This window comes from Miscanthus floridulus, chromosome 3, assembly GCF_019320115.1.
Source record: "Miscanthus floridulus cultivar M001 chromosome 3, ASM1932011v1, whole genome shotgun sequence".
Taxonomy (NCBI): Eukaryota; Viridiplantae; Streptophyta; class Magnoliopsida; order Poales; family Poaceae; genus Miscanthus; species Miscanthus floridulus.
The window spans coordinates 140913718-140935861 of record NC_089582.1 but is presented as its reverse complement, the minus strand read 5'-3'; the positions used below and the strand labels follow the sequence as shown (position 1 = coordinate 140935861).

The following is a 22144-nucleotide window of genomic DNA, read 5'->3' as shown; positions in this document are numbered from 1 at the left end:
TCACGCCACCGCAACTGCCATCGACGCCAGCAGCCATCTCTGTCGCGTCTCTGCTTTGACCATCAGTCCGAGCGTGTTCGCGTGCATGAGAGTGAGAAGGTTCGTGTTGATCAAGTTTTGGAGAAGGTCCATCCACAGTGGTGTTGGTGCCAAGTTTAACCTCTAAATCTTTTTGAGGAAACTAACCTTCTCTGCAACATAGGCAAGCCCCGGAGCATAAATCCTCTCTTAGTTTTATAAATCTTTATTATACTTTAAGTCTTGTGAGATGTGCATTAAGTAATTAGGAGTTGGTCAGATACCGTTGCTGCATGATTACTTTGATTTTTAGGTATCCGTAGTTCTACCCTGTTAGTATGAATAAGTCGATATCTCTAATGCTTAGTAATGCTTAGACTTCGATAGAAGTCGAATGATGGTTTCATTGTTCGCGAGAAATAGGTTTTACCTTGCTCTTCTTAGCTCTGCTAATGGGTCATGAGAATACCATGATAAATGATAATGTTAAATGGAGACCGGGCGGGTAGCTTGCATTGAGAATGAAGTCTCTATGTAGTGCTCCGCCTATATCGATTGAGGACCGTACCGTTGTAGACATGTGTGAGTCGAGACTTTGCAGTAGTGGCCACATACTCCGGTAATCCTAATATCTCGGCTATTCCATTATGGGAAAGGACAACAGTGCACTGGGAGTGGAGAGATGACGAGAGTAGCATGTACCCACCCTACTGGAATAGGGTAGGGCGATGGAGTACTGTGCTCTCGGGTGACGCGAACCCGTTCTGGTTTTGGAGGATCCGAGTAAAGGTTGATATATGTAGGTCTGGGGCCTACATATGTCGTGTGGTAAGGAATCCCCAGTTGGGTTTTAATCGATTTGAATCGGTGCTCCTTGGAGAAGGAGACTTGATTCCCTGATCTGCATCGTAGTTAATCAATGGAACATGGTTACTTGTGGATATAATATAAGATGAGATGAGATGTTTAATGAAGTGATTGAATTAGATCAGGTGCAAACTTGATACCAATGATAACTTAATACGAAGCTAAAACACTGAAAGTAAGGATCCACTTTAGTAAGCTTTTCTGAAAAAGTTACTCTTACTTCAGACTTTCCCTTAAGCCCTCATGCCCTTGGAGTCTTTTCTATTAGTCGGGTAAGTCTTGTTGAGTACCCTTATGTACTCAGGGTTTGTTAAACCCTGTTGCATGATTTGACATGTGCGGCTAGTTGAGGTTATGTCGGTGAGCTCGACATGATTTGATCGTCTCTTCTATCTTAGCTACTTCACTTAAGTTACTTCCGTAGTTCTACTCAACTTTTGGAACTCAAGTGTTACTTAAAGGTACATAACATGTGTTTGTAACCTAATGTTGTAAATCTTCCGCAACTCCGATGTATTAATTTTTTTTATCAATGTTGAAATATTGTGGTAACTCCATTGTTGATCCTGTATAAGTTGTAAAACGTGGATGATTCGGGATTCCCTGAGGACACCCGACAGATAACCGGATTATCTGGCTTTCGTGTACAGCAGTCAAAGGCCTTTAGGACAATGACATGTACACGTGGGCCAGCATAATTTGAGTGGTTCTGCCACGAGATGCAATGGAATAAGGCGAACGTTGAAAGTTTGAATGAGAGAAATTTCTATTTTTTTAATATTAAAAGTATAGATATAGTTATTAGATATAGATAGATATAGACATATAGATATAGATATAGATACGCTAACACTCGACCCGGTTGACTTATTATGTAGTCATAGACGCCCGACCCCCAAGCCTCATTAAACAAACCAATTGTATTACTAACAAATTGGTCATCCTAACTTCCAATTCTTTCTTATAAAAAAATCTATTCTATTAAACAGGAAGCAGGCAGTATGGTAGCGATTAGCGACCACATCACACAAAGGTACAAAATCCAGCAACCACATCACACAAAGGTACAAAATCCTGCTAATGGTAGCGATTAGCGACTACTGGTCCTGAATTTCGGAGGGCAAAACAGTCAATTAGCAGCGGGAGTTACGTCGCTATCTACGGTCCTCACCTGCGTTCTCGAGCGGCATCATTACGATTGACAATTTACGACCTTACCCACTAGCTACCAATTGCGCAAAACCAAAGCACGAGTGCACGAACATGATTTCTTATAAAACGTTTTTCTTGAAGTCTATACTGTCTATTTTTCCTTTGCAATATAAATGTTATGTGTATACATGATGTAATAGTGTATTTGTGGTGAGTTTTTTCATTTTTTTTGTTTCAAACACAAGATGTTCTAGTATACACTAGGCACACTTGGCAAGAGTCATTAAGCAAAAGAATATGAAACGTGTCGTCTTGTGATACCTCATAAGGCATCTCTGGATATTATATATATATATATACACACAAGTATTTTTTTCTATAACTTGGTCAGTTTGACCAGTCCGGCTGCTAACACTTGGATACTATACAAGTAATGATCGATGTCAAACTAAGCTATTATTTTTCAAGTTGTTTTTGATATGCATGTGACGAAGGCAGAGCCAACTTCTACGTAGTACTATTAGAGTATGTTTGGATCGGACGCCTGATTTTAATCACCTGTCTCGCGCGTAACCGATGACACGGTATTTGATATTGGTTTTCAGAATAACGATGCTAACTACTCCCTAGTACTCTCTTCATCTACAAAATAATGCAACTAAAGGGTTTGTACCAATCAAACTAAGTTTAAAACAAATAGTATTAATATTTTTATTTTTAACAAAGTTATGGTAAACATATATTTCATAGTTAATCCAATATACTTATTCTGTATCGTGAGTGCCACAAAAATTTAGTCGAAATTTAAATTGTTTGACTCCTAAAAAGCGAGAATTATATATTTTTATATGGACCAAGGGAGTATTCACTAATGTTATCAATCACTGGATAATCGTCCGTACGTTACAGTGGGAAGTAACAAAAATTGCACGAGATATTTTGCATGTAGCCAAGTCAAAATCAAGACCATGCATGATAATTCAGTTTTGCCAACCTCTGATGGTCTTTGTGCTTTGTCCTGGATTGGACAATGATTACACATGACATGACGATAGGTAATTGCAATTAGCCAACTCACTCTGGATGTCCACGCTTGTAGTCCATGCATCAAGTGTTGTATTTCTTATCTGCTCCTTGGCATTCTCATGTCCTATGATCACACCTGTTGTAAACGCCCAATATATTTTATTTCCTGAATAAAAAAATATTTTATTTCCTAGTATCATATATGCATGCAAGCGTGATTGTTATTTGCACGCTTGATTTCCTTCCTGTTTGGCAAAGATATTGCCACACAGCCCGCAATCCCGTCTGGACGTTGTGATCACCTATTGGCCAACGTGTGGCTAAGCGCCGTACATAGAAAGGCTCCGGATTAAGGCATTGTTCGTTTGTTTTATAATTCGTATTTTTTTGCTTATTTTTTTTAGCTGGAACAATATTTTTCACTTATAATAAATTAGCCGAAACAGTGTTTCAATTTTTTTTTCAGCCAAGCGAACATGGCCTAAGAAAGGGAAGAAATCAGCAAGGAGAGAAATTAGATTAAAATATACAGACTCACGTAAACACAGGGAGCAAGGAAGGAAAGAATCAGATAGGCTGTTTCCGATTTTCATCTTATTTTCTCTGATTTTTCGTTGGGTGATTTCTAATTTTTTATATATACCTAAAAAATTTTGGGAGGACATGTCGAAGGAGCCGAGATAAAACCATTAAGGCCTTATTTGATGCATGTGTATCCACTTTAATCTACATGTATTGGAGTTGATTGGAATGAAACTTAGTTTAATTCCACTCAAATCCAACTTCAACACACGTGGATTGAGATGAATATATGCATATCGAAACAAGGCCTAGGTTCGGCTCTTAGGTGCTCCGGCTCCTTCACACAGCTATTGTACAACACTGTAGATCCTGGTAGCTGCAAAAAAAAACCCTGCTCTGGTTCCGGCACAAACGAACGGGAAACGAGGAGGAGTAGCCGGAGACGCGTTTTTGGTGCTCCACTCCACTGGCTCCGCCACAGGACCCCTACAGCTGTGGAGCTAGAGCCTATGGGAGCTGCATCAAACTAAAGATGTTAATGGGGACCCGATCCCCGATTCCCCGCGGGGAATTCCCCTATTAGGGGATGGGGATGGGACTAAATTTATCCCCACGGAGAATTAAATGGGAGAAAATCATTCCCTGTCGGGTCTGGCGGGGGCGGGTCTGGGAGCCTGTCCCCCGTCCCCGTTAACCCGTGTCCCCGTTTCTTCACCTGCTCATCACAGCCTCCAACAGTCCAACTCATTCCGTCGGCCCATCAGCCCAAAGCCCACGTAAGAATGCCACGTATATATATGGAAAAAACTAGCTCTGCCTCCCTGCCGTCGCACCCGCACTCTCTCTCTCGCTCAACAGTCTGCCGCACTCCCTCTTGCTCTCGCTCCACCTCTCATCCACCTCCGGCGCGGATCATGGCGGAGCGGCCCTCACAGCGCTCGGCGGCGCAGATCCATGCCGAGGCTGGGTGGATCTATGGCGGGGCAACACGGATCCAGGCCCGGCCCAGGCGGATCCTCGGTGTGGTGGCCCACCCATGACGGCATCGCGTAGGGCGGCACGGCCTCCCTCTCGCGGGTGCGGGCGGCGGCGTACCCCGACGGTGGATCCTCCCTCTCCCTCGAGCTTTGCGGCGGATCTAGCCAAGGAGCACCTCCAGCGGCGACGGATCCTCCCTCACCCTTGAGCTCGCCGACGAATCTGGCCAAGGAGCACCTCCAGCGGCGGCGGATCCTCCCTCTCCCTTGAGCTCGGCGGCGGATCTGGCCGAGGAGCACCTCCAGCGCCTTCTCCAGGCGGATCTGCGACTGTGGTGGTTAGATCCGCGGGCGAGGTGGCCGTGTGCTCGTCGATGGCGTCCACGACGACGACGGCGAGCGTGCTTCACATGTTGCGGGGATGGGGATCCCCGCGGGGATTAAATCCCCGAGCGGGGACGGGGATGGGGAAGAAGTGCTCCCCATGAGCCTTCACGGGGACGGGGACGGGGGAAATTTGCCCCCACGGGGATGGGGATGGGGCGGTAACCCCCGATGGGGAATTCCCCGTTGACATCTCGACATCAAACACGCTCTAAATTTAGCCAGAGTGACGGGTGGAAGCAGCCAAGATAAAACTGCTAAATTTAACGCTTTTTTAGTTGCATAAAATTGCGGCACGTCTCTTTTCGCTTCCTCGAATTCCACTCGCGTGATTTTTTTTTTTGAAGTCGCGGGCGTCTAAATCAAACTACTTTACTGTGACAGATAATCTTGTTCAACTGATTACATTGCTATTACTATCCCAAGAGTTGAACCAAAAGCACCTTAGATGCAAAACAAATCACTATATACATGGAAATATAAATGATTTTGGTCTAATCCGTTATAAAAAAGAATTGATCTGATATCTATTTTGCTATTCCGATTGATTGATATATCTAATCTTTGATTATATCTACAATATTATATATGGTAATAAAAACAAATATCCATCCCGAGCGAGGATCCACCGCGGATTCCGGTTTTCGTACGGGTGCCCCTGGTATCCCACCAGTAACCAGGGGCTATACGGTCATTTCCCACTATTCCCCTTCCATCTACTGCCCCCTTTTCTCACTCGTCACACTCACCGCCGTCGCAGCAAATATTCCATGCTCTTAAATCCCGTGAAGGGCCTCGCCGCGCAGACAAAAATCCCCAAATCCCCTCGTGAGCCCTGCAATTTTTAGCCTCCCGAGCCCTGCGATTGGACCCGGCAGTGGCGGCGCCAGCGGCCGCGGTCGGATCGTCGCATGGCGGAGATTCGCAAGTACGCCATGTCCAACCAGCCCCCAGGTACGTGCGGGTCCGCCTCTCTGTTTCCGCCACCGCTGAGTTGATCTGTATGCGTCCGTCGAGGTTTTCTCCTCGGAATTTAGGATTTTTTTCCCGTTTGTCTAGGGCTAAGCTGCCGCGTCGTGTTTATATCCGTTTAGGGTTTTGTGGATTGCGTGTTCGGGTGATTTTAGGGCTTCGTCTTTTGCTTAGAACAACTCCTCAGGGTTAGAACTATTGTGGATAGTTTTGTTTTTGGCTTGGGAGCTTGTTTTGCACTTTCGGGAGGCTCCCAGTTGTCTAGGAGGTATCACGGTGTCGAATTTCTGGAAACGAAAGGGAAATGGGTGACCATAGAAGGAAAATTTGTGCACGTGCTAGTGTGGAACCGTACAACAAGTGATTACTGGTGTTGTTGGCTGATGACTGATTAATGTCGCTGTTAATCTGCAGATATTCCTCAGATACTACTGGAAGCTCAGAATAGGTGGCTGCGGCCCACCGAAATCTGCCAAATATTGTCAAATTACAAGAAGTTTTCCATTGCGCCTGAGCCGCCAAACAGACCTCAAAGTAATGCTTGTTCTTACTCGAATTATTCCACCCCAGAACATGTCAGCATGCAGTGTTAGCCAGTTAGTCCTTTTTGGTATGCTGGATGCTGACTTGTGCTCAGGTGGCATTGGCATATAAGATGCTAGTGTAGTGGATGCATTCTGAGAATTTTTATGCTGTAGGAAGATATATTCTTCTGTTTTCTATGGAACATCAGGACTCCAGTTTTACTATTTTCCTTTTTTGTTTTGTTGGATACCAAAGATTTGTGCTCAGGTGCCATATACTTAATCATGCAAATGGCATCATGGGTACATTCGGAGGATCTTTTGTATTGAAACATATATTTCATATAATGTTCTAACTTCTCATTAATCAATCATGCTAATTGACTGGCTCATTGAACTTTTAGAAGATTAGGGACCATTAGTTCTTTTGTCACCAATCATTTGTTAATGACATCAGACATCAATACCTTACAGTAGGAACAGATTGTAGTTCATGAGTTTGTTTATGTTATCATGTGATCGCACTTCGCAATGAGCTTTCAGTATTTTTGGGTGTTGACTGATGCACTACTACTGTTCCTTGCTTGAAAATTTCTCAGGTGGTTCGCTGTTTCTGTTTGATCGGAAAATATTGAGATACTTCAGGAAGGATGGACACAACTGGAGAAAGAAAAAGGATGGAAAGACAGTTAAAGAAGCCCATGAGAAGCTTAAAGTTAGTGCACACAGAGCTCCTTTTCTTATTAAAATTTGAAGAAATTAAACACATGGTGGCTACTGCTGTGGTTTATGAAATGCACCGAATTAGTATCTTTAGTTTCTGGACGTAGATTGTTTTAGATACTGCATGTTATTATTATTATATAGAAGTAATGAAAATCTAGCCAATTTTTTTTCATACATCCAATTTAGATACAAGTGGTCAGAAGTTCAGAAGTTCTAAGTTCTGTTTTCCTTGATGACATTCTTCTGTGACCGGAGGTGGAAGAAGTGGTTGAGATTTTCATTTCATTAACTTATAGGCTAGTTAACATTGAGTCAGTTCATGGGGTCACTGATATTTCTTTTATGATGGCAGTAAAAAAATGTTTACTTCCTCCGACCAGAAATATACAATTTTACATAAATTAGCAATATAAGATTTACATTGTTCCTAGTCATTATGAAAATATTGTTATAACACTAATAAAAAGGATGATGGGAATTGCATGGTGCTGCCAAATGACTGCTACTTCTTTCTTGTATCTGGTTATCCATTGTTATTGATTGTGGTTCTGCCACTCGATTACTCAAGCTGAAACCTTGTCCTTTTAGGTTGGCAGTGTTGATGTACTTCATTGCTATTATGCCCATGGCGAGGAGAATGAGAACTTCCAAAGACGAACATATTGGCTGCTTGAAGAGTAAGTGCTAGATACAGTGTTATAGCATAACTGACTATATAACATAAATAAAAAACTTTTGAAGTCTATTCATACATCAGGCTGATAGCTGAGATGATCCCATAATAAAATTGAAATGATAATGATTATTATCCTGTTTTTCAGGGGTTTCATGAATATTGTTCTTGTTCACTACCTTGAAATCAAGGTATGTTTGCTTTCACAAGACAAGATGAATTTGCATCTCTCTATTTTCTTTGAAAGTTTTGTTAAGTGCCAGTTGAAAAGCTCATAGCCTCATATCCGTTCACCATCAATGCCAACATTGCTGGCATCTACTTCTACTTGTACATTTATGATAGCCACATGATCTCCTGATGGAAAAAGGAGATAACAGTTGAGGGGGAAAAGTGACTGTTCCAATTGTGACTAATAGTCTAGATCAGTGCATGAATATTTGCAAACTGAAAGCTCACTGCTCACTGCTGCGGTACCCTGTTCTCCAGATCACTTGCTAACTACAAAATAAATTATTTCTGGCAGTGAAGAAATTCTGTTAGGGTGCAAGAATATTCTGAATTCAGTTTTTGCTCTGATCCAAGCCTTATTTAAGAATATTTTATTTCCATATCTGATTGCCTTTTTTTTTTGCAGGGTGTCAAACAAAGTTTCAATAGTGCTAAAGAAGCTGAAGAGAATGCAGGATTATCTAATGCTGATAGTCCTGCATGTTCAAACTCTTTCGCTAGTCAGAGCCAGGTAGCCTCCCAATCTATGGATGCTGAAAGCCCAATTAGTGGACAGATTTCGGAATATGAAGATGCTGAAACAGGTCTTGCTGTTTCTCTATCTTCGTTCTGCATCATCTGTACTAAGTATACATTAGACGCTGCATGATGAACAATAAATGTTTAGTGTCTCTAATGCATAATTTGCTGCAACAGATAATTCTCGAGCAAGCTCCAGATACCACCCTTTCACTGAGATGCGGCAGCCTGTGGATGGTATCATGATGGGTAACTTATTTGGTGCTTCATCTCCAAGTGTTTCTGTAAATAATCTAGGCAAGCCTTTTACTCCACCTTCAAATGTTATATATAAATGTTGGCTTTTAGCTCATGTTTGATTTTCTACAGCTGCAGGTTATCATGGTGAAATGCAACCTACAGGAGCTAACTTAATCAATCATTTTGCCACTCACAATGACATAGCTAGTGTGTCCAATGAAACTGGCTCTGAGTTAGGAGGTGGTCCCAAAACTTCAATTGATTCAGTGCTGTTGGGTGAATCATTTCCAGAATATCCAGGCGGCTTCATGGATTCGACACTCTATTCTTCTGTTGCAACATTGGGTAACAGTCTGGACGATGGTTTGCAGACATTTATGTCTGAGGCGCTCTACACCAACAATCTCACGCAAAAGGAAGTTGATGCACTTAGTGCAGCAGGCATAACGTCCTCAAAGGTGATTTGCTACTTTCTCGTCTTGCTCAATGCCTCTAAAAGCATTATAGTTTCTGCTGCTGCTGTGTAACTTCTCTGCAAATATTCGTTTCTGTGACAGTTAGTTGTCAAGTCCACCTGCAGAGGTGGGAGTCCCTTAGCTCTGCAATATCATAGCAGTGCTCTATTGAAAGCTATAAGCACCTCCAGTTTGGATGCCACATAGAACATGACCCAGGAGAACGATTTACCTTTTTTTTCATTAAAAACACTAGGTGCTTCAACTTTTCATTGTTCAATGACCACTGTTGGCTTATTATGTCAAATTACTCAGTAGAAAGTACTAACTTCAGCAGTGCACTTATATTCTAGATTCCTAGCTTTCTAAAATTGTCTTGAATTGTTCAATATATCTGTGCGTTGCAATTTACTGTAGTATCTTAAGAATGATGCCGTAGGGCCCGGGAAGTTTACCTATTTCCATGGACTGGTATGATGTAACCCTCTATTTTCAGGCAGAGAGTGATGGTTATACAGATCAAAGTGTCAGGTATCCACTTTTAAAGCAGTCATCATCAGACCCCTTTAAGATGGAGCCAGATGGTTTGAAGAAATTCGACAGCTTTTCAAGGTGGATGAACAATGAGCTTCCAGAGGTTGCTGATTTGGATATCAAGTCCAGTTCTGATGCTTTCTGGAGTACTACTGAAACCGTGAATGTTGCTGATGGATCTAGTATACCTATTAATGAGCAGTTGGATGCATTTGTAGTCAGCCCCTCACTTTCCCAAGACCAGCTCTTCAGTATTATTGATGTATCTCCAAGCTGGGCATACAATGGCACAAAAACCAAGGTTTGTTCCATCTTCTATTATGTTTATGGGCCCCAATATATATGACTATGAGGGCATGAGGCGTCCAAAGCTTACTGCACTACTAATTAGCGTTGATTTTTTCCCTTCTTACACAATGCAGGTCTTAATTACTGGTACATTTTTGGCAAAAAAAGAAGATGTGGAAAATTGCAAGTGGTCTTGTATGTTTGGAGATGCTGAAGTCCCTGCTGAAGTTTTAGTGGATGGCTCCCTGCGTTGCTATACACCAGTACATCGTTCTGGACGAGTTCCATTTTATGTGACATGTTCAAATAGAGTAGCTTGTAGTGAAGTGCGAGAATTTGAGTTCCGTGATTCTGAGACCCATTATATGGATACTTCAGATCAGCATACTACCGGCATAAACGAAATGCATTTACATATCCGCCTTGATAAGTTACTTTCCCTGGAACAAGAAGACTACGAAAAGTATGTCTTGAGTAATGGAAATAAGTCTGAGTTGATCGACACTATCAATTCATTGATGCTTGATGATAATTTGTCTAATCTGGCATTGCCATCAGATGAGAAGGAATTGTCCACTGTACGGGATCAGAATCTTGAGAAACAGGTGAAAGAAAAGCTGTATTATTGGCTTATCCATAAGATACATGATGATGGAAAAGGTCCAAATGTCCTAGGCAAGGAAGGACAAGGTGCCATTCATTTAGTAGCTGCACTTGGCTATGATTGGGCTATCAAACCAATAGTTGCTGCAGGAGTAAATATAAACTTCAGGGATATTCGTGGATGGACTGCACTTCACTGGGCTGCATCTTGTGGAAGGTATTTCTAAAATAATTTTCCTCGTGATTTTTTTTCATCTGCCCTTCCATGCTGGACTTAATGGTATTTCTGTAATTTTAGGGAGTGGACAGTAGGTGCCCTGATAGCAAATGGAGCTGCACCTGGTCCTTTAACAGATCCAACACAGCAGTATCCATCTGGAAGAACTCCTGCTGATTTAGCATCAGAAAATGGTCACAAAGGCATTGCTGGTTTTCTTGCAGAGTCTGCTTTGACAAGTCACCTCTCAGCTCTTACACTAAAAGAGTCGCAGGGTGGCAATGTGGAAGAAATATGTGGATTAACAGCAACAGCAGCTGAAGATTTTGCAGAACCTAGTTCTTCTCAGCTTGCTTGTGTTAATTCTCAGGAAGAGTCCTTAAAAGATTCACTTGGTGCAGTTCGTAAATCAACTCAAGCCGCGGCCAGAATATTTCAAGCTTTTAGGGTGGAATCATTCCACAGAAAGAAGGTTATTGAATATGGAGATGATGATTGTGGATTGTCTGATGAACGGACACTTTCACTTGTTTCCCTTAGAAATCCGAAATCTGGACATGGTGATTTGCATTCTGCTGCTGTTCGTATCCAAAACAAGTTTAGAGGATGGAAAGGAAGAAAAGAGTTTATGATTATCCGGCAGAAAATTGTGAAGATACAGGTAATTTCTATTTGCTAGTCTACTTTTTTGGGTCTGAAATCTCATATAACCTTATGAAAGTTAGGTTATAGTGGTACTCTGTTTACCATTTTTGACATAGTTAATTTGAGAAATCACAGTTTTTAGTCATTTAGATCAAACTAATGGCCTACTCCTGTTGGATTTTTTTTCCTCGTTATGGAAATCTTTCCAAGTTCCACTTCCATGGTTAAGCAATGTTTTTCAGCCACTGGTAATTATAATTTTGTATTTGATGAAACAGCAGCCCAAAGTAAAGTTTGTGGTCGTAGTAGTAGTTATTTGAGGCACACTTCTTTTGTATATTGGGCTTATGTCTTCCCTGCAAAGTTCTTGATGTTTCAGTTTCAGACAGTTACATTTATTTGATGATGATTTAGAGCCATCACATTAAATTAGGCTGTCAAGTACAGCTGTAGCTGTAAAATTCCCATCCCTTTTTCTTCCCAGTATCTAAGAATACTCTCTTGTTTGTTAGGCCCATGTACGTGGACATCAGGTAAGGAAAAACTATCGGAAGGTAGTCTGGTCTGTTGGCATTGTGGAGAAAGTCATACTGAGGTGGAGGAGAAAGAGAAGGGGTCTGCGAGGTTTCCAACCTGAGAAACAACTTGAAGGTCCATCATGGCAGATCCAACCTGCAAAGGCAGAGGCTGAGGATGAATATGATTTCTTGAAGGATGGCAGGAAACAGGCTGAAGGCAGGTTGCAAAGAGCACTGTCTCGTGTGCGTTCAATGAATCAGTATCCTGAAGCAAGAGACCAGTACCGCAGGCTGCAAGCCTGTGTTAACAGCCTACAAGAGTCCCAGGTCCTCCCTTTTCTAACATAGTAGTCGCCCATTTTTCTTAAGCCCTCGCTTGAACAAGCTCGAGTAGTGATCAATCTTACTCTGTCTATGTTGTTGACGTTTGGACAGGCGATGCAGGACAGGATGCTGGCTGATTCAGCTGGCACCGATGGGGGTGATTTCATGGCTGAATTGGAGGAGCTATGCCGGGATGATGGGGATGCCCCGATGTCGACTATTTCGTGACATGGAGCTTACTAGACCAGTTAGGCAGTGACCTGTTCTTTATCAGACTAGATGTAAATTCTTGTTACTAAATGATCTCTACTCACCGTTGAACACCATATGATAATGATATAGCTAATACATGGACTTCTATAGTTCGATTTACCTGCTTGTTGCTCTGGCTACCGTCTCGTGCTTCTTATGCGTCCTCGTGAATGCGGTTGGGTGTTTGCAACTTTGTAGATGATCACCGTTGGGATCGTGGCTGTGGCTTTACTTTTGCAACAAATGTTTCTGGCACGAGCCTGACTTCCAAGAAACAACAAGAATGAAATAGGCAAGCTCGCGGGATGCAAGATATTAGCAGGATAACGATGGTAAGACATTAATATATTTCAAAGCAAATTAAGGTTTAATATGATAAAAATAGTGATACATACAATCGAATCAAGTAAAATAAATATTACCTTGATACTTTTTTTATTTTAATTCAATACAACAATCCTAGTGCAGTCAATCAAAAGGGTTTTGTGGTTTAGGCCTTGTTTGGTTTGTACCTCCTAAACTTTAGTCATTTAAATTTAGGGTTTGTTTGGTTTGGAGTGACTAAACTAGGCACCCCACTTTAATCTCTTCTGTTCACTTTTTTGTCAAACAAGACGACTAAAAAGTGACTAAATGGGTTTAGGGCCTGTTTATTTCTCTAGTCCTAGGACTAGAGACTAAAACAAAAACTTTCCTAATGGTGTTTGTTTGAATGGACTAGAGAGGACCAAAGGACATTAAAGCTGCTGAAGAAGGACTAAAAGACTCTTATGTGCAGAGTGGGGGGACTAGGAGGGGTGGGGACCGGAGAGGGGCATGGGGTGTCAATTTGGCCCCATAAGTTCCAAAAAGCTTCACCTCAAGGGACTTCTGCCTTTTAGTCAATAGTTCCTGTTTTAGTCCCTCTTGTTTAGTTAAAAGGGACTAAAGTGACTAAAATTTAGTATTTGGTCCCTATTCCCATGGAAAACAAAACAAGGCCTTAGTCATCTGGTCACCAAGAGGTGACTAAAGGGGACTACATAAAGTGCTAAAAAAGACAACCCTGCTCCTCATTACTACCCCTCCCCCATCCAAGAAAAAGATCATGAGCAATTAATAGGGGCGTTTTTTTTTTCAACAACTTTAGTGTCTTTTAGTCACTTAAACCAAACAGCCTAGGATTAAAGTTTAGTCCCTAGACTAAAATTTAGTCTAGAGACTAAACTAAACTAAACAGGCCCTTAGTCTCTTTTAGTCATTTTGAAGGCAAACACTGTGACTAAAAGAGACTAAAAGGCCTTTAGTCATCTAGTCACTAAATTGTGACCGAAGATACTAAAAGGCCAAAAATACAGAGGCTACTCCTCATCAATGCCAAACATTATGACTAAAAGGGACTAAAAGACCAAAAGTACAGGGTATTTTTGTCTTTGTATAGTAGCTTTAGTGCCCTTTAATTCTCTTCAGTCCCTGGAGCCAAACAGATAAGACTAAAGTTTAGTCCCTAGTTTTTGTCACTAAAGTTTAGGAGGTCCAAACTAAACAGGGCCTTACTAAGTCAAACACGAACATCTTGTATCCTTGTAACCTATCTAGCTAGAGCATGGAGCCTGGCCAGGCTCCTCCTTGCTAGGCAACCAAAAAATTGGAGCTGTTCAGCTGATAGTTTTTGCCGACTGAAGATGTTTTGTCGTGAGAAAAAAAATAATATATCATGATTGATAAGGGTGATAGGCAACAGACTTATAAGCGCAGCCTGGCCGGTGAAGTGCTGCAGGCAGCCGGATGTTTCCAGATTTGAGTGGCGCAAAATGGCGAGAGCCTAGCCCTTAGGAATCTATTTTCGTTGCCGGCGAGGCTGGCTCTGCTGGTGGCGCGTGCTTGCCGCTAACCTCTATTTTCTACGTTTTTTTTTTTTGGGAACACCTCTATTTTCTACCCGGGCTGTTTGAGTTTAGCGTGTATCCAAACAGCACCTCGTATAGGCCTGTCTATCGAACGGGGCAACCAAACGTCCAGCGTTTGCATGAACGAGTGGGCCTAGCGAGGCTGGGACGGGCCAGGCTCAATGTCGTAGAGGATTCAGCCATTCAGGGGGCGGCAGTTGAGGGCGGCGGTGCGGCACAGTCGAGGGAGGCGGCGCGCACGCGGCGCGGGTCGCGTTCAAGTCAAAGCACATCCCAGGCTGCCCCCCGTCCCTCCTCCGCACGGACCTGGCGCGGGGCACGGTCGAGGACGGCGGCGCAGGTCTCGAGGACGAGGACGAGGACGAGGACGCGAGGCGCTGGCGGTCTCCTCCCTCCCGCGCGGGCACCGGCGGCGAGTGGAGGAGTGGCGCTGGCAATGGCTAACGGCGGGGGGCAACAGCCGGTACGTTCTGCTGCACTTCTGCTCCACCTAAAATCTTGCCCGAGCTCCGCCACTGGCCATCCCCACTTGCCTCCCCAGATACGCTGCCGCCTCCTATCGCTCTCCTTCCTCCGCCGCGACATCCACTCCTCCGCGCCAACTTCGGCCGACGCCGCTACAGATGCCACACTCCTGGGCCGCCTCACCCGCCTCCTCCTCCTCCACCGCTTCTCCGCCGCCGCCCGCCTCCTCTCCTCCTCGGCCCCCCTCACCCCTGCACTCCTCCACGCGGCGCTGTGCCGGGTCCGCCTCGACCCCGACGCCGCGTTGCACCTCTTCCGCCTCGCCCCTTCCCGCCCCTCCCTCCTCGCGCACGCCCAGCTGGTCCACATCCTCGCCCGCGCCCGCCGCTCCGCCGACGCCCGCGCGATCCTGGCATCCCTCCTCTCCGCGCGGCCCCCGGCCCCGCCTCTCTTTCCGCACCTCGTCGAGGTATACAAGGAGTTTACTTTCTCCGCAGCCTCATTCGACCTGCTCCTCCGTGCGCTTGCCAACGCCGGCCAACTCGACGGCGCCCTCCAGGTGTTCGACGAAATGCGGACGCTCGGGTGCCGCCCTAGCATGCGGTCCTGTAACAGTATGCTCAACAGGCTAGCACAGACTGGGGACTTGAGCTCTGCAGTGGCAGTGTTTGAGCAGATGCAGAGTGCAGGGACTCTGCCAGACAAGTTCACCGTGGCGATTATGGCAAAGGCTTACTGCAGGATTAAGGGGGTGGGGCATGCATTGGAGTTCGTGGAGGAGATGAGAAAGATGGGTGTGGAGGTGAACCTAGTGGCATACCATGCGGTGATGAATGGCTATTGTGAGGTGGGGCAGACCAATGATGCAAGAAGGATTTTGGAGTCGCTGCCTGGGAGAGGTTTGTCACCAAATATAGTTACATATACATTGCTTGTGAAGGGATATTGTAATGAGAAGAACATGGAGGAGGCTGAGGGGGTTGTTCGGGAGATTAGGAAGAATAAGCAGCTTGTGGTTGATGAGGCTGTTTATGGTGCAGTGATCAATGGCTATTGCCAAATGGGAAGAATGGAGGACGCAGCTCGATTGCTGAATGAGATGATGGATGCTAAGCTCCAGGTTAATTTGTTTGTGTATAACACAATGATTAATGGATATTGCAAGTTGGGGAGAATGGTGGAAGCACATAACATTTTGCATGAAATGGAAGGTGTTGGTGTGAGGCCAGATACATACAGTTACAATAGCCTAGTTGATGGGTATTGCAGAAAGGGTTTGATGAACAAGGCTTTTGAAACATATGATACAATGGTAAGGAATGGATTCACGGTGACGACATTAACATATAATGCGCTCCTAAAAGGTTTTTGCTCGCTTGGCTCAATTGATGATGCACTTAGACTGTGGTTCTTCATGTTGAAGAAAGGTGTGGCACCTAATGAAATCAGTTGTAGCACCTTGCTTGATGGTTTCTTCAAGGCAGGGAAAACTGAGAAGGCCTTAAACCTTTGGAAAGAAACCTTAGCAAGGGGATTAGCAAAAAATATAACCACATTTAACACAGTTATCAATGGGTTGTGTAAGGTTGAGAGGATGCCCGAAGCAGAAGAGCTTGTTGACAGGATGAAGGAATGGAGATGTCCTCCTGATATTATAACTTACAGAACATTAGTTAGTGGTTATTGTAAGATAGGCGACATGGAAAGAGCTACTCGCATTATGAATGAAATGGAAAATTTAGGCTTTGCTCCTACAATTGAATTGTTCAATTCTTTGATAACTGGACATTTCATAGCTAAGCAACATGGAAAGGTGAATGATATACTCTTTGAAATGAGTACTAGGGGACTTTCTCCTAACACAGTCACATATGGAGCTCTGATTGCTGGATGGTGTAAAGAGGGAGATTTGCATACAGCCTATAACTTATATTTTGAAATGGTTGAGAAAGGTCTGACACCAAATCTTTTTATTTGCAGTGCTTTAGTGAGTTGTTTCTACAGGAAGGGAAAGGTTGATGAGGCCAATTTAGTGTTGCAAAATCTTGTAGGTACTGACATGATTCCAGATATCAGTGCGCCCAGACTTGAGATAGGGAAAGTAGCAAATGTCATTGATACTGTTGCTGGTGGAAATCATCTTTCTGCAAAAATCATGTGGAACATTGTTATTTTTGGTCTATGCAAATTGGGAAGGATTGAAGATGCTAAAAACTTGTTTGCAGATCTAAAAAGCAAGGGGTTTGTTGCTGACAATTTCACTTATTCTAGCCTCATCCATGGTTGTTCTGCTTCAGGATTTGTTGATGTAGCTTTTGATCTGAGGGATAAAATGTTGAGTGTCGGTCTCACTCCAAATATAGTAACCTACAATTCTCTTATATATGGTCTCTGCAAGTCCGGGGAGTTATGCAGGGCTGTTAATCTTTTTAAGAAGTTGCGGACAAAGGGTATATCCCCTAATGCTATCACCTATAATACATTAATTGATAAGCATTGCAAGGATGGTTACATAACAGAGGCCTTTAAGCTAAAACAAAGGATGATAGAGGAAGGTATTCAGCCTACAGTGTTCACCTATTCTATACTAATTAATGGTCTCTGTACTCAAGGTTATATGGAAGAAGCAATCAAACTTCTTGATCAAATGATTGAGAATAATGTAGATCCAAATTATGTCACATATTGGACGCTGATTCAAGGTTATGTTAGATGCGGTAACATGATAGAGATTTCAAAGATTTATGATAAGATGCATATCCGTGGATTTCTGCCCACCAATGTGTCTGGGGATGTAAAACAATCATGTCCTGCTGTATACAACCAGAATAGGAAAACATGTCAGATGAAGATGCACAACCAGTGCTAGCACATTCTTAGCATGTCTACTTTTCTCTTGGAAGATGCCAGTGACATATGGTTTGTATGAGGAGGCAAATCATGAGGAATCATTTATATCTAGGCATGATATGGTAAGTTATTTTGACCTAGTGTTCTTATATATCTGCAACCTTAGTGAAATTATGTTTATATATTCATTGCTCATAGCACATTAGGTACTTTTAAAAATGTGTTTTGACTAACCAGATATAATACTACTCATTAACTAATTTGAAGATCAAAATTGACCAAGGAGAATCTTAGTAGCTTATTGTTATTGGGGCGCTTTGTCAAGATTGAAGCAGTTCTAGAAGGAGCTGATAGAAATTCCAAGTCTGTATTAACAAGATGAAGGTAGCCAATTATCATGCGATACTTAAAGCACATTTAGAGTCTTTGATTTGATGTGTTATCTAGTGTCCTTATTTTCAATACTTAAATGTGATACTTAAATTGTCAATATTTATTTTGCTAAACCATGTGCTCAACAAGCAAGTGTCATGAATCATTTCTCAGCAATAAAATTATCTTCTGCAAAGGGACATGCAAAAGGGCATATCGTGAGAAATGTTTGGAACCTCAACAACAACAACAACAACAACAACAAAGCCTTTAAGTCCCAAACAAGTTGGGGTAGGCTAGAGTTGAAACCCAGCAGAAGCAATCAAGGTTCAGGCACGTGAATAGCTGTTTTCCAAGAACTCCTATCTAAGGCTAAGTCTTTGAGTATATTCCATCCTTTCAAGTCTCCTTTTATTGCCTCTACCCAAGTCAACTTCGGTCTTCCTCTGCCTCTTTTCACGTTACTATCCTGGCTTAGGATTCCACTACGCACCGGTGCCTCTGGAGGTCTCCGTTGGACATGTTCAAACCATCTCAACCGGTGTTGGACAAGCTTTTCTTCAATTGGTGCTACCCCTAATCTATCACGTATATCATCGTTCCGAACTCGATCCCTTCTTGTATGACCGCAAATCCAACGCAACATACGCATTTCCGTGACACTTATCTGTTGAACATGTCGTCTTTTCGTAACCTCCCTTAGACGAAAATGGTTATTATTTCTTGTTTTACTTCCAAATATGTGGCTCTATATATGTTTGACATGGTTATTTGTTGAGTTTAAAGCCTAACAAATCTGTTTTGAACTCCCCACCCCCTTCCCTGAAAACTTTGTTGCAGCCTTTCATGCTGTCTTTTTTTGTACTTAGTGTAATAATATTGTTACACGTGTTGCTGTACATTTCGTGGGAAGGGCTGTTGCATAACCTTCTAAATACTGTTCTTAATGCAGGTCAGCCAAAGCGGCATCTTCTAACTACAGGCTCGTGTGTCTTTGAAAGTTCAAAGAAACTCGTTGCTGGTGACTTCGTCCTTTTTTATCTGGTATATTCATACTTCCAGTATTTAAAACAGTCACTTCCTATCTTGTTCTGTCTCCTTCCCATCAGATGGTTTCTGTTTGGTTGATTTTTACATGTCTCATTGCCTTGTCAGGAATGACAACGATCAGCTTCTGCTGAGAATTTGCCGGGCAAATTGGCCACAAACTGTCATGCCATCTTCAGTCTTATCAAGTGATAGCATGCATATCGCTCTTCTTGCTGCAGCTGCTCATCCTGCTTCGACAAATAGCCGGTTTACAATTTTCTACAACCCAAGGTAGAACCTCTATAACCATTTATTTTTCAGGCGCTTTTCCTGTCAGATGTTTTTACATTTGCTTTTGCAGGGCAATACCTTTAGAGTTTGTCATATCGCTTGAAAAATATGTCGAGGCCGTGTACCATACCCTTATATCTGTGGGGATGCGTTTCAGGATGCTTTTTGAGACAGAAGACAGAAGAGTCTAGCGTTACGAGGTAAGTTCAAATCTGTTTAAAATACCAACCTTGTAGGTTTTACTTTTAGAGTTAATTTCCCATTTTCCTACACATTGTCTACTTTTGAGCATTAGTTCATGCGCCAACAAGATCTTTGGCTTAGGCCATATGTCAATATACCTCGTTCCTTACACTGAATACTGAACTAGCGATTACGCAGTCATAAGTGGTAATTAGCAGTCTAACCAGACCAGATGTATTCAATTCCAGATACATGGGGACAATTACAGGAATCAGTGATTATGATTCTGTTCAGTGGCCAAATTCACTGTGGTGTTCTGTTAAGGTATATTATGGACTTGTGCTTCTCTTGTTTCCTCTGCTTACTACAAGCCCTTGTCAACCATATCTGTTGCAAATTTTCAGTTGAAAGGGATATTACTCTGGTACTGCCTTAAAGTTTGTTATCTCACAGATACCTACTCCATGGTTTTGCATGATCACAAAATTTACCCGTGAATAAATATTGATTGGCTGGGATTAAAGAACTGCTGGTGAGAGACAGCCAAGGGTGTCACTATGGGATGAACTGCTGGTGAGCCTGTGATAACTTTCAATGTATCCATCTCCTTTTCCGCTCATGCTTGCATTCTCTGCACGGTATGAGGTGCAGAGCTAGCCTTTGTAGATATGTTAGCTTATTAAATAATTTTGCAATATGCATTCTATCTATCGCTTATAACCTTTCATGTGATGTCTATCCGTAGGTGGGCAGGACGATGACCTGGCTAACTCTCTCAGGCAAACCAGAAGGATAAATACGACGTGAAATCAGTGGTCAAAGGACCACTTTCTACCATCGAAGCTGTGGGAATATATAGCAAGCATAGGTTTTAGTGAATTATTGGAAAACATACTCGAAGCAACATGTAATAGATTAGCAATACTGAAGATAGCAAGTGTAGGTCATTGCATTAGAATTAACCTGTACATTTTTACCATGACGGGAACTACCTAATTGTACTGCTCATGGTCAGACAAAATGTTACATAGGCTGCAAAAGAATAAATACAAGATGCTTTGATTAACTCTGAATTTAACAGGCTGCAAAAGAAGATTCGGCCCCGTTCGCTGGTCTGAAACTTGGCTGAAACTGGTTGAAAAACACTGTTCTGGCTGCTGAAATGTTGTGAAAGAAAAATACTGTTCCGGCTGAAAAAATAAACCGAACAAATCAAATTTCAGACCAGCCGAACAAGGATGTGTTTGAAGAACTGTGAGTTTAATGCAATGTTAGTCATTAGATAGTAAACTAGACTACCGCTGAATAACTCTGAATCTGTCTGGATGAGAAGGGTAGGTGACGTAGGTCAGGGCAGAGCATTATTTCAGTAACAATGACTCAATGATACTGAACTAATACATTTTTTGAAGCCTGAATTGAGTTATTTCACAGCAACTTTGCACATGATCACATCACATGCATGAGATGCGATATTGCGAACCGTTGCCTGATCCTCTATGACAGCACGAATCCCAAAGCAGAAGGCCAAAAACCCGTCTTCCCCGGCTCCAGAATCGTCTAATCCTCCCGCTCCCGCATTCCCCATTGCACTCCGCTAGGGTTTTACTCGGCAGCCGCACCACGCCGCCGGAGCAGCGCGAGACCCGAGGCGAGCCACGCGAGAGAGACATGAGGCTCCTGACGCACAACATGCTGGCGTCGAACGTCCGGGGCGCAACCACCGGCTACCCGCTGACACTGGAGGCGACCAAGTGGTGCACCAAGGAGGTGGAGCTCAACGCCGACTTCATCCGCGGCCTCCTCCCCAAGATCGACTGGCGCGCGCTCGTCGCCGCCACCCGCGCGCTCGGCCTCCCCGAGCTCCTCCCCGAGGACCAGCCCCCCGAGGAGGAGATCTTCGCCGAGGGCGCCGCCGACGTCGAGGGCAGCGCCATCCGCCGCATCCACCACGCGCTCCTCGAGGTCCACGTCCAGGAGGGCTCCCTCGTCTGCCCCGACACCAGCCGCTGCTTCCCCATCAACAAGGGCATCCCCAACATGATGCTCCACGAGGACGAGGTCTGATCTGGCGTGTGTGTGAGTTTCGCCCTGGCCGCTTTTGCTTGCTCACCTGCTCGTCATGGTCTGTCGCGAAGGGTATCAGGGCTTGTGAACTTCGTACTCAGATTGTATCTGTGAAGTATGAATTGCAGTCTTGCAGGTTGGGGCCTTATAATACGATAGATAGCCGTGTAGTACTCGGTCTTTCCGTTTTGTGTTGGTAATTTGGTGAAAGAGGTAGTTATTTCTCAGACCTTACCCATGTAAACTCCAAATTGTGCACACCTTTTGGCATGGAAATTGTCGGTGATTCGGTGGAAGCAATTTTATCTGATCGATTTGGTGTTTGCAATTC

At 43.3% G+C, this 22144-nt stretch overlaps 3 protein-coding genes and 1 pseudogene across 8 annotated transcripts; all 4 read left to right on the top strand.

Moving 5' to 3' along the window:
• The first annotated feature begins 5709 nt into the window (after window positions 1-5709).
• Window positions 5710-12787, top strand: LOC136542634 (calmodulin-binding transcription activator 2-like). Of its 2 annotated transcripts, none has more exons than XM_066535157.1 (13): window positions 5710-5900; window positions 6333-6452; window positions 7042-7157; window positions 7757-7845; window positions 7990-8032; window positions 8479-8656; window positions 8769-8888; window positions 8967-9289; window positions 9783-10121; window positions 10243-10928; window positions 11010-11589; window positions 12086-12418; window positions 12527-12787. In XM_066535157.1, the coding sequence occupies exons 1-13, from the start codon at window positions 5858-5860 to the stop codon at window positions 12641-12643; spliced, it is 3087 nt and encodes a 1028-aa protein (XP_066391254.1). In that variant the 5' UTR covers window positions 5710-5857; the 3' UTR covers window positions 12644-12787. The 2 variants fall into 2 exon arrangements, with proteins under 2 accessions (XP_066391254.1, XP_066391253.1); XM_066535156.1 differs by having other exon boundaries at window positions 8961-9289.
• A 1971-nt stretch (window positions 12788-14758) lies between these two features.
• Window positions 14759-19558, top strand: LOC136542635 (putative pentatricopeptide repeat-containing protein At1g19290). Of its 5 annotated transcripts, XM_066535160.1 has the most exons (5): window positions 14759-17993; window positions 18418-18627; window positions 18722-18831; window positions 19196-19287; window positions 19399-19558. In XM_066535160.1, exon 1 carries the CDS (start codon window positions 14993-14995, stop codon window positions 17888-17890), a length of 2898 nt encoding a protein of 965 aa, XP_066391257.1. In that variant the 5' UTR covers window positions 14759-14992; the 3' UTR covers window positions 17891-17993; window positions 18418-18627; window positions 18722-18831; window positions 19196-19287; window positions 19399-19558. The 5 variants fall into 5 exon arrangements, with proteins under 5 accessions (XP_066391257.1, XP_066391256.1, XP_066391255.1 ...); XM_066535159.1 differs by having other exon boundaries at window positions 18418-18831; XM_066535158.1 differs by lacking the exons at window positions 18418-18627; window positions 18722-18831.
• Window positions 19379-20841, top strand: LOC136542637 (auxin response factor 17-like; annotated as a pseudogene).
• A 446-nt stretch (window positions 20842-21287) lies between these two features.
• On the top strand, window positions 21288-22125 carry LOC136547259 (multifunctional methyltransferase subunit TRM112 homolog A-like). The gene has a single exon (XM_066539220.1). It carries the CDS (start codon window positions 21418-21420, stop codon window positions 21811-21813), a length of 396 nt encoding a protein of 131 aa, XP_066395317.1. The 5' UTR covers window positions 21288-21417; the 3' UTR covers window positions 21814-22125.
• Window positions 22126-22144: the final 19 nt, after the last annotated feature.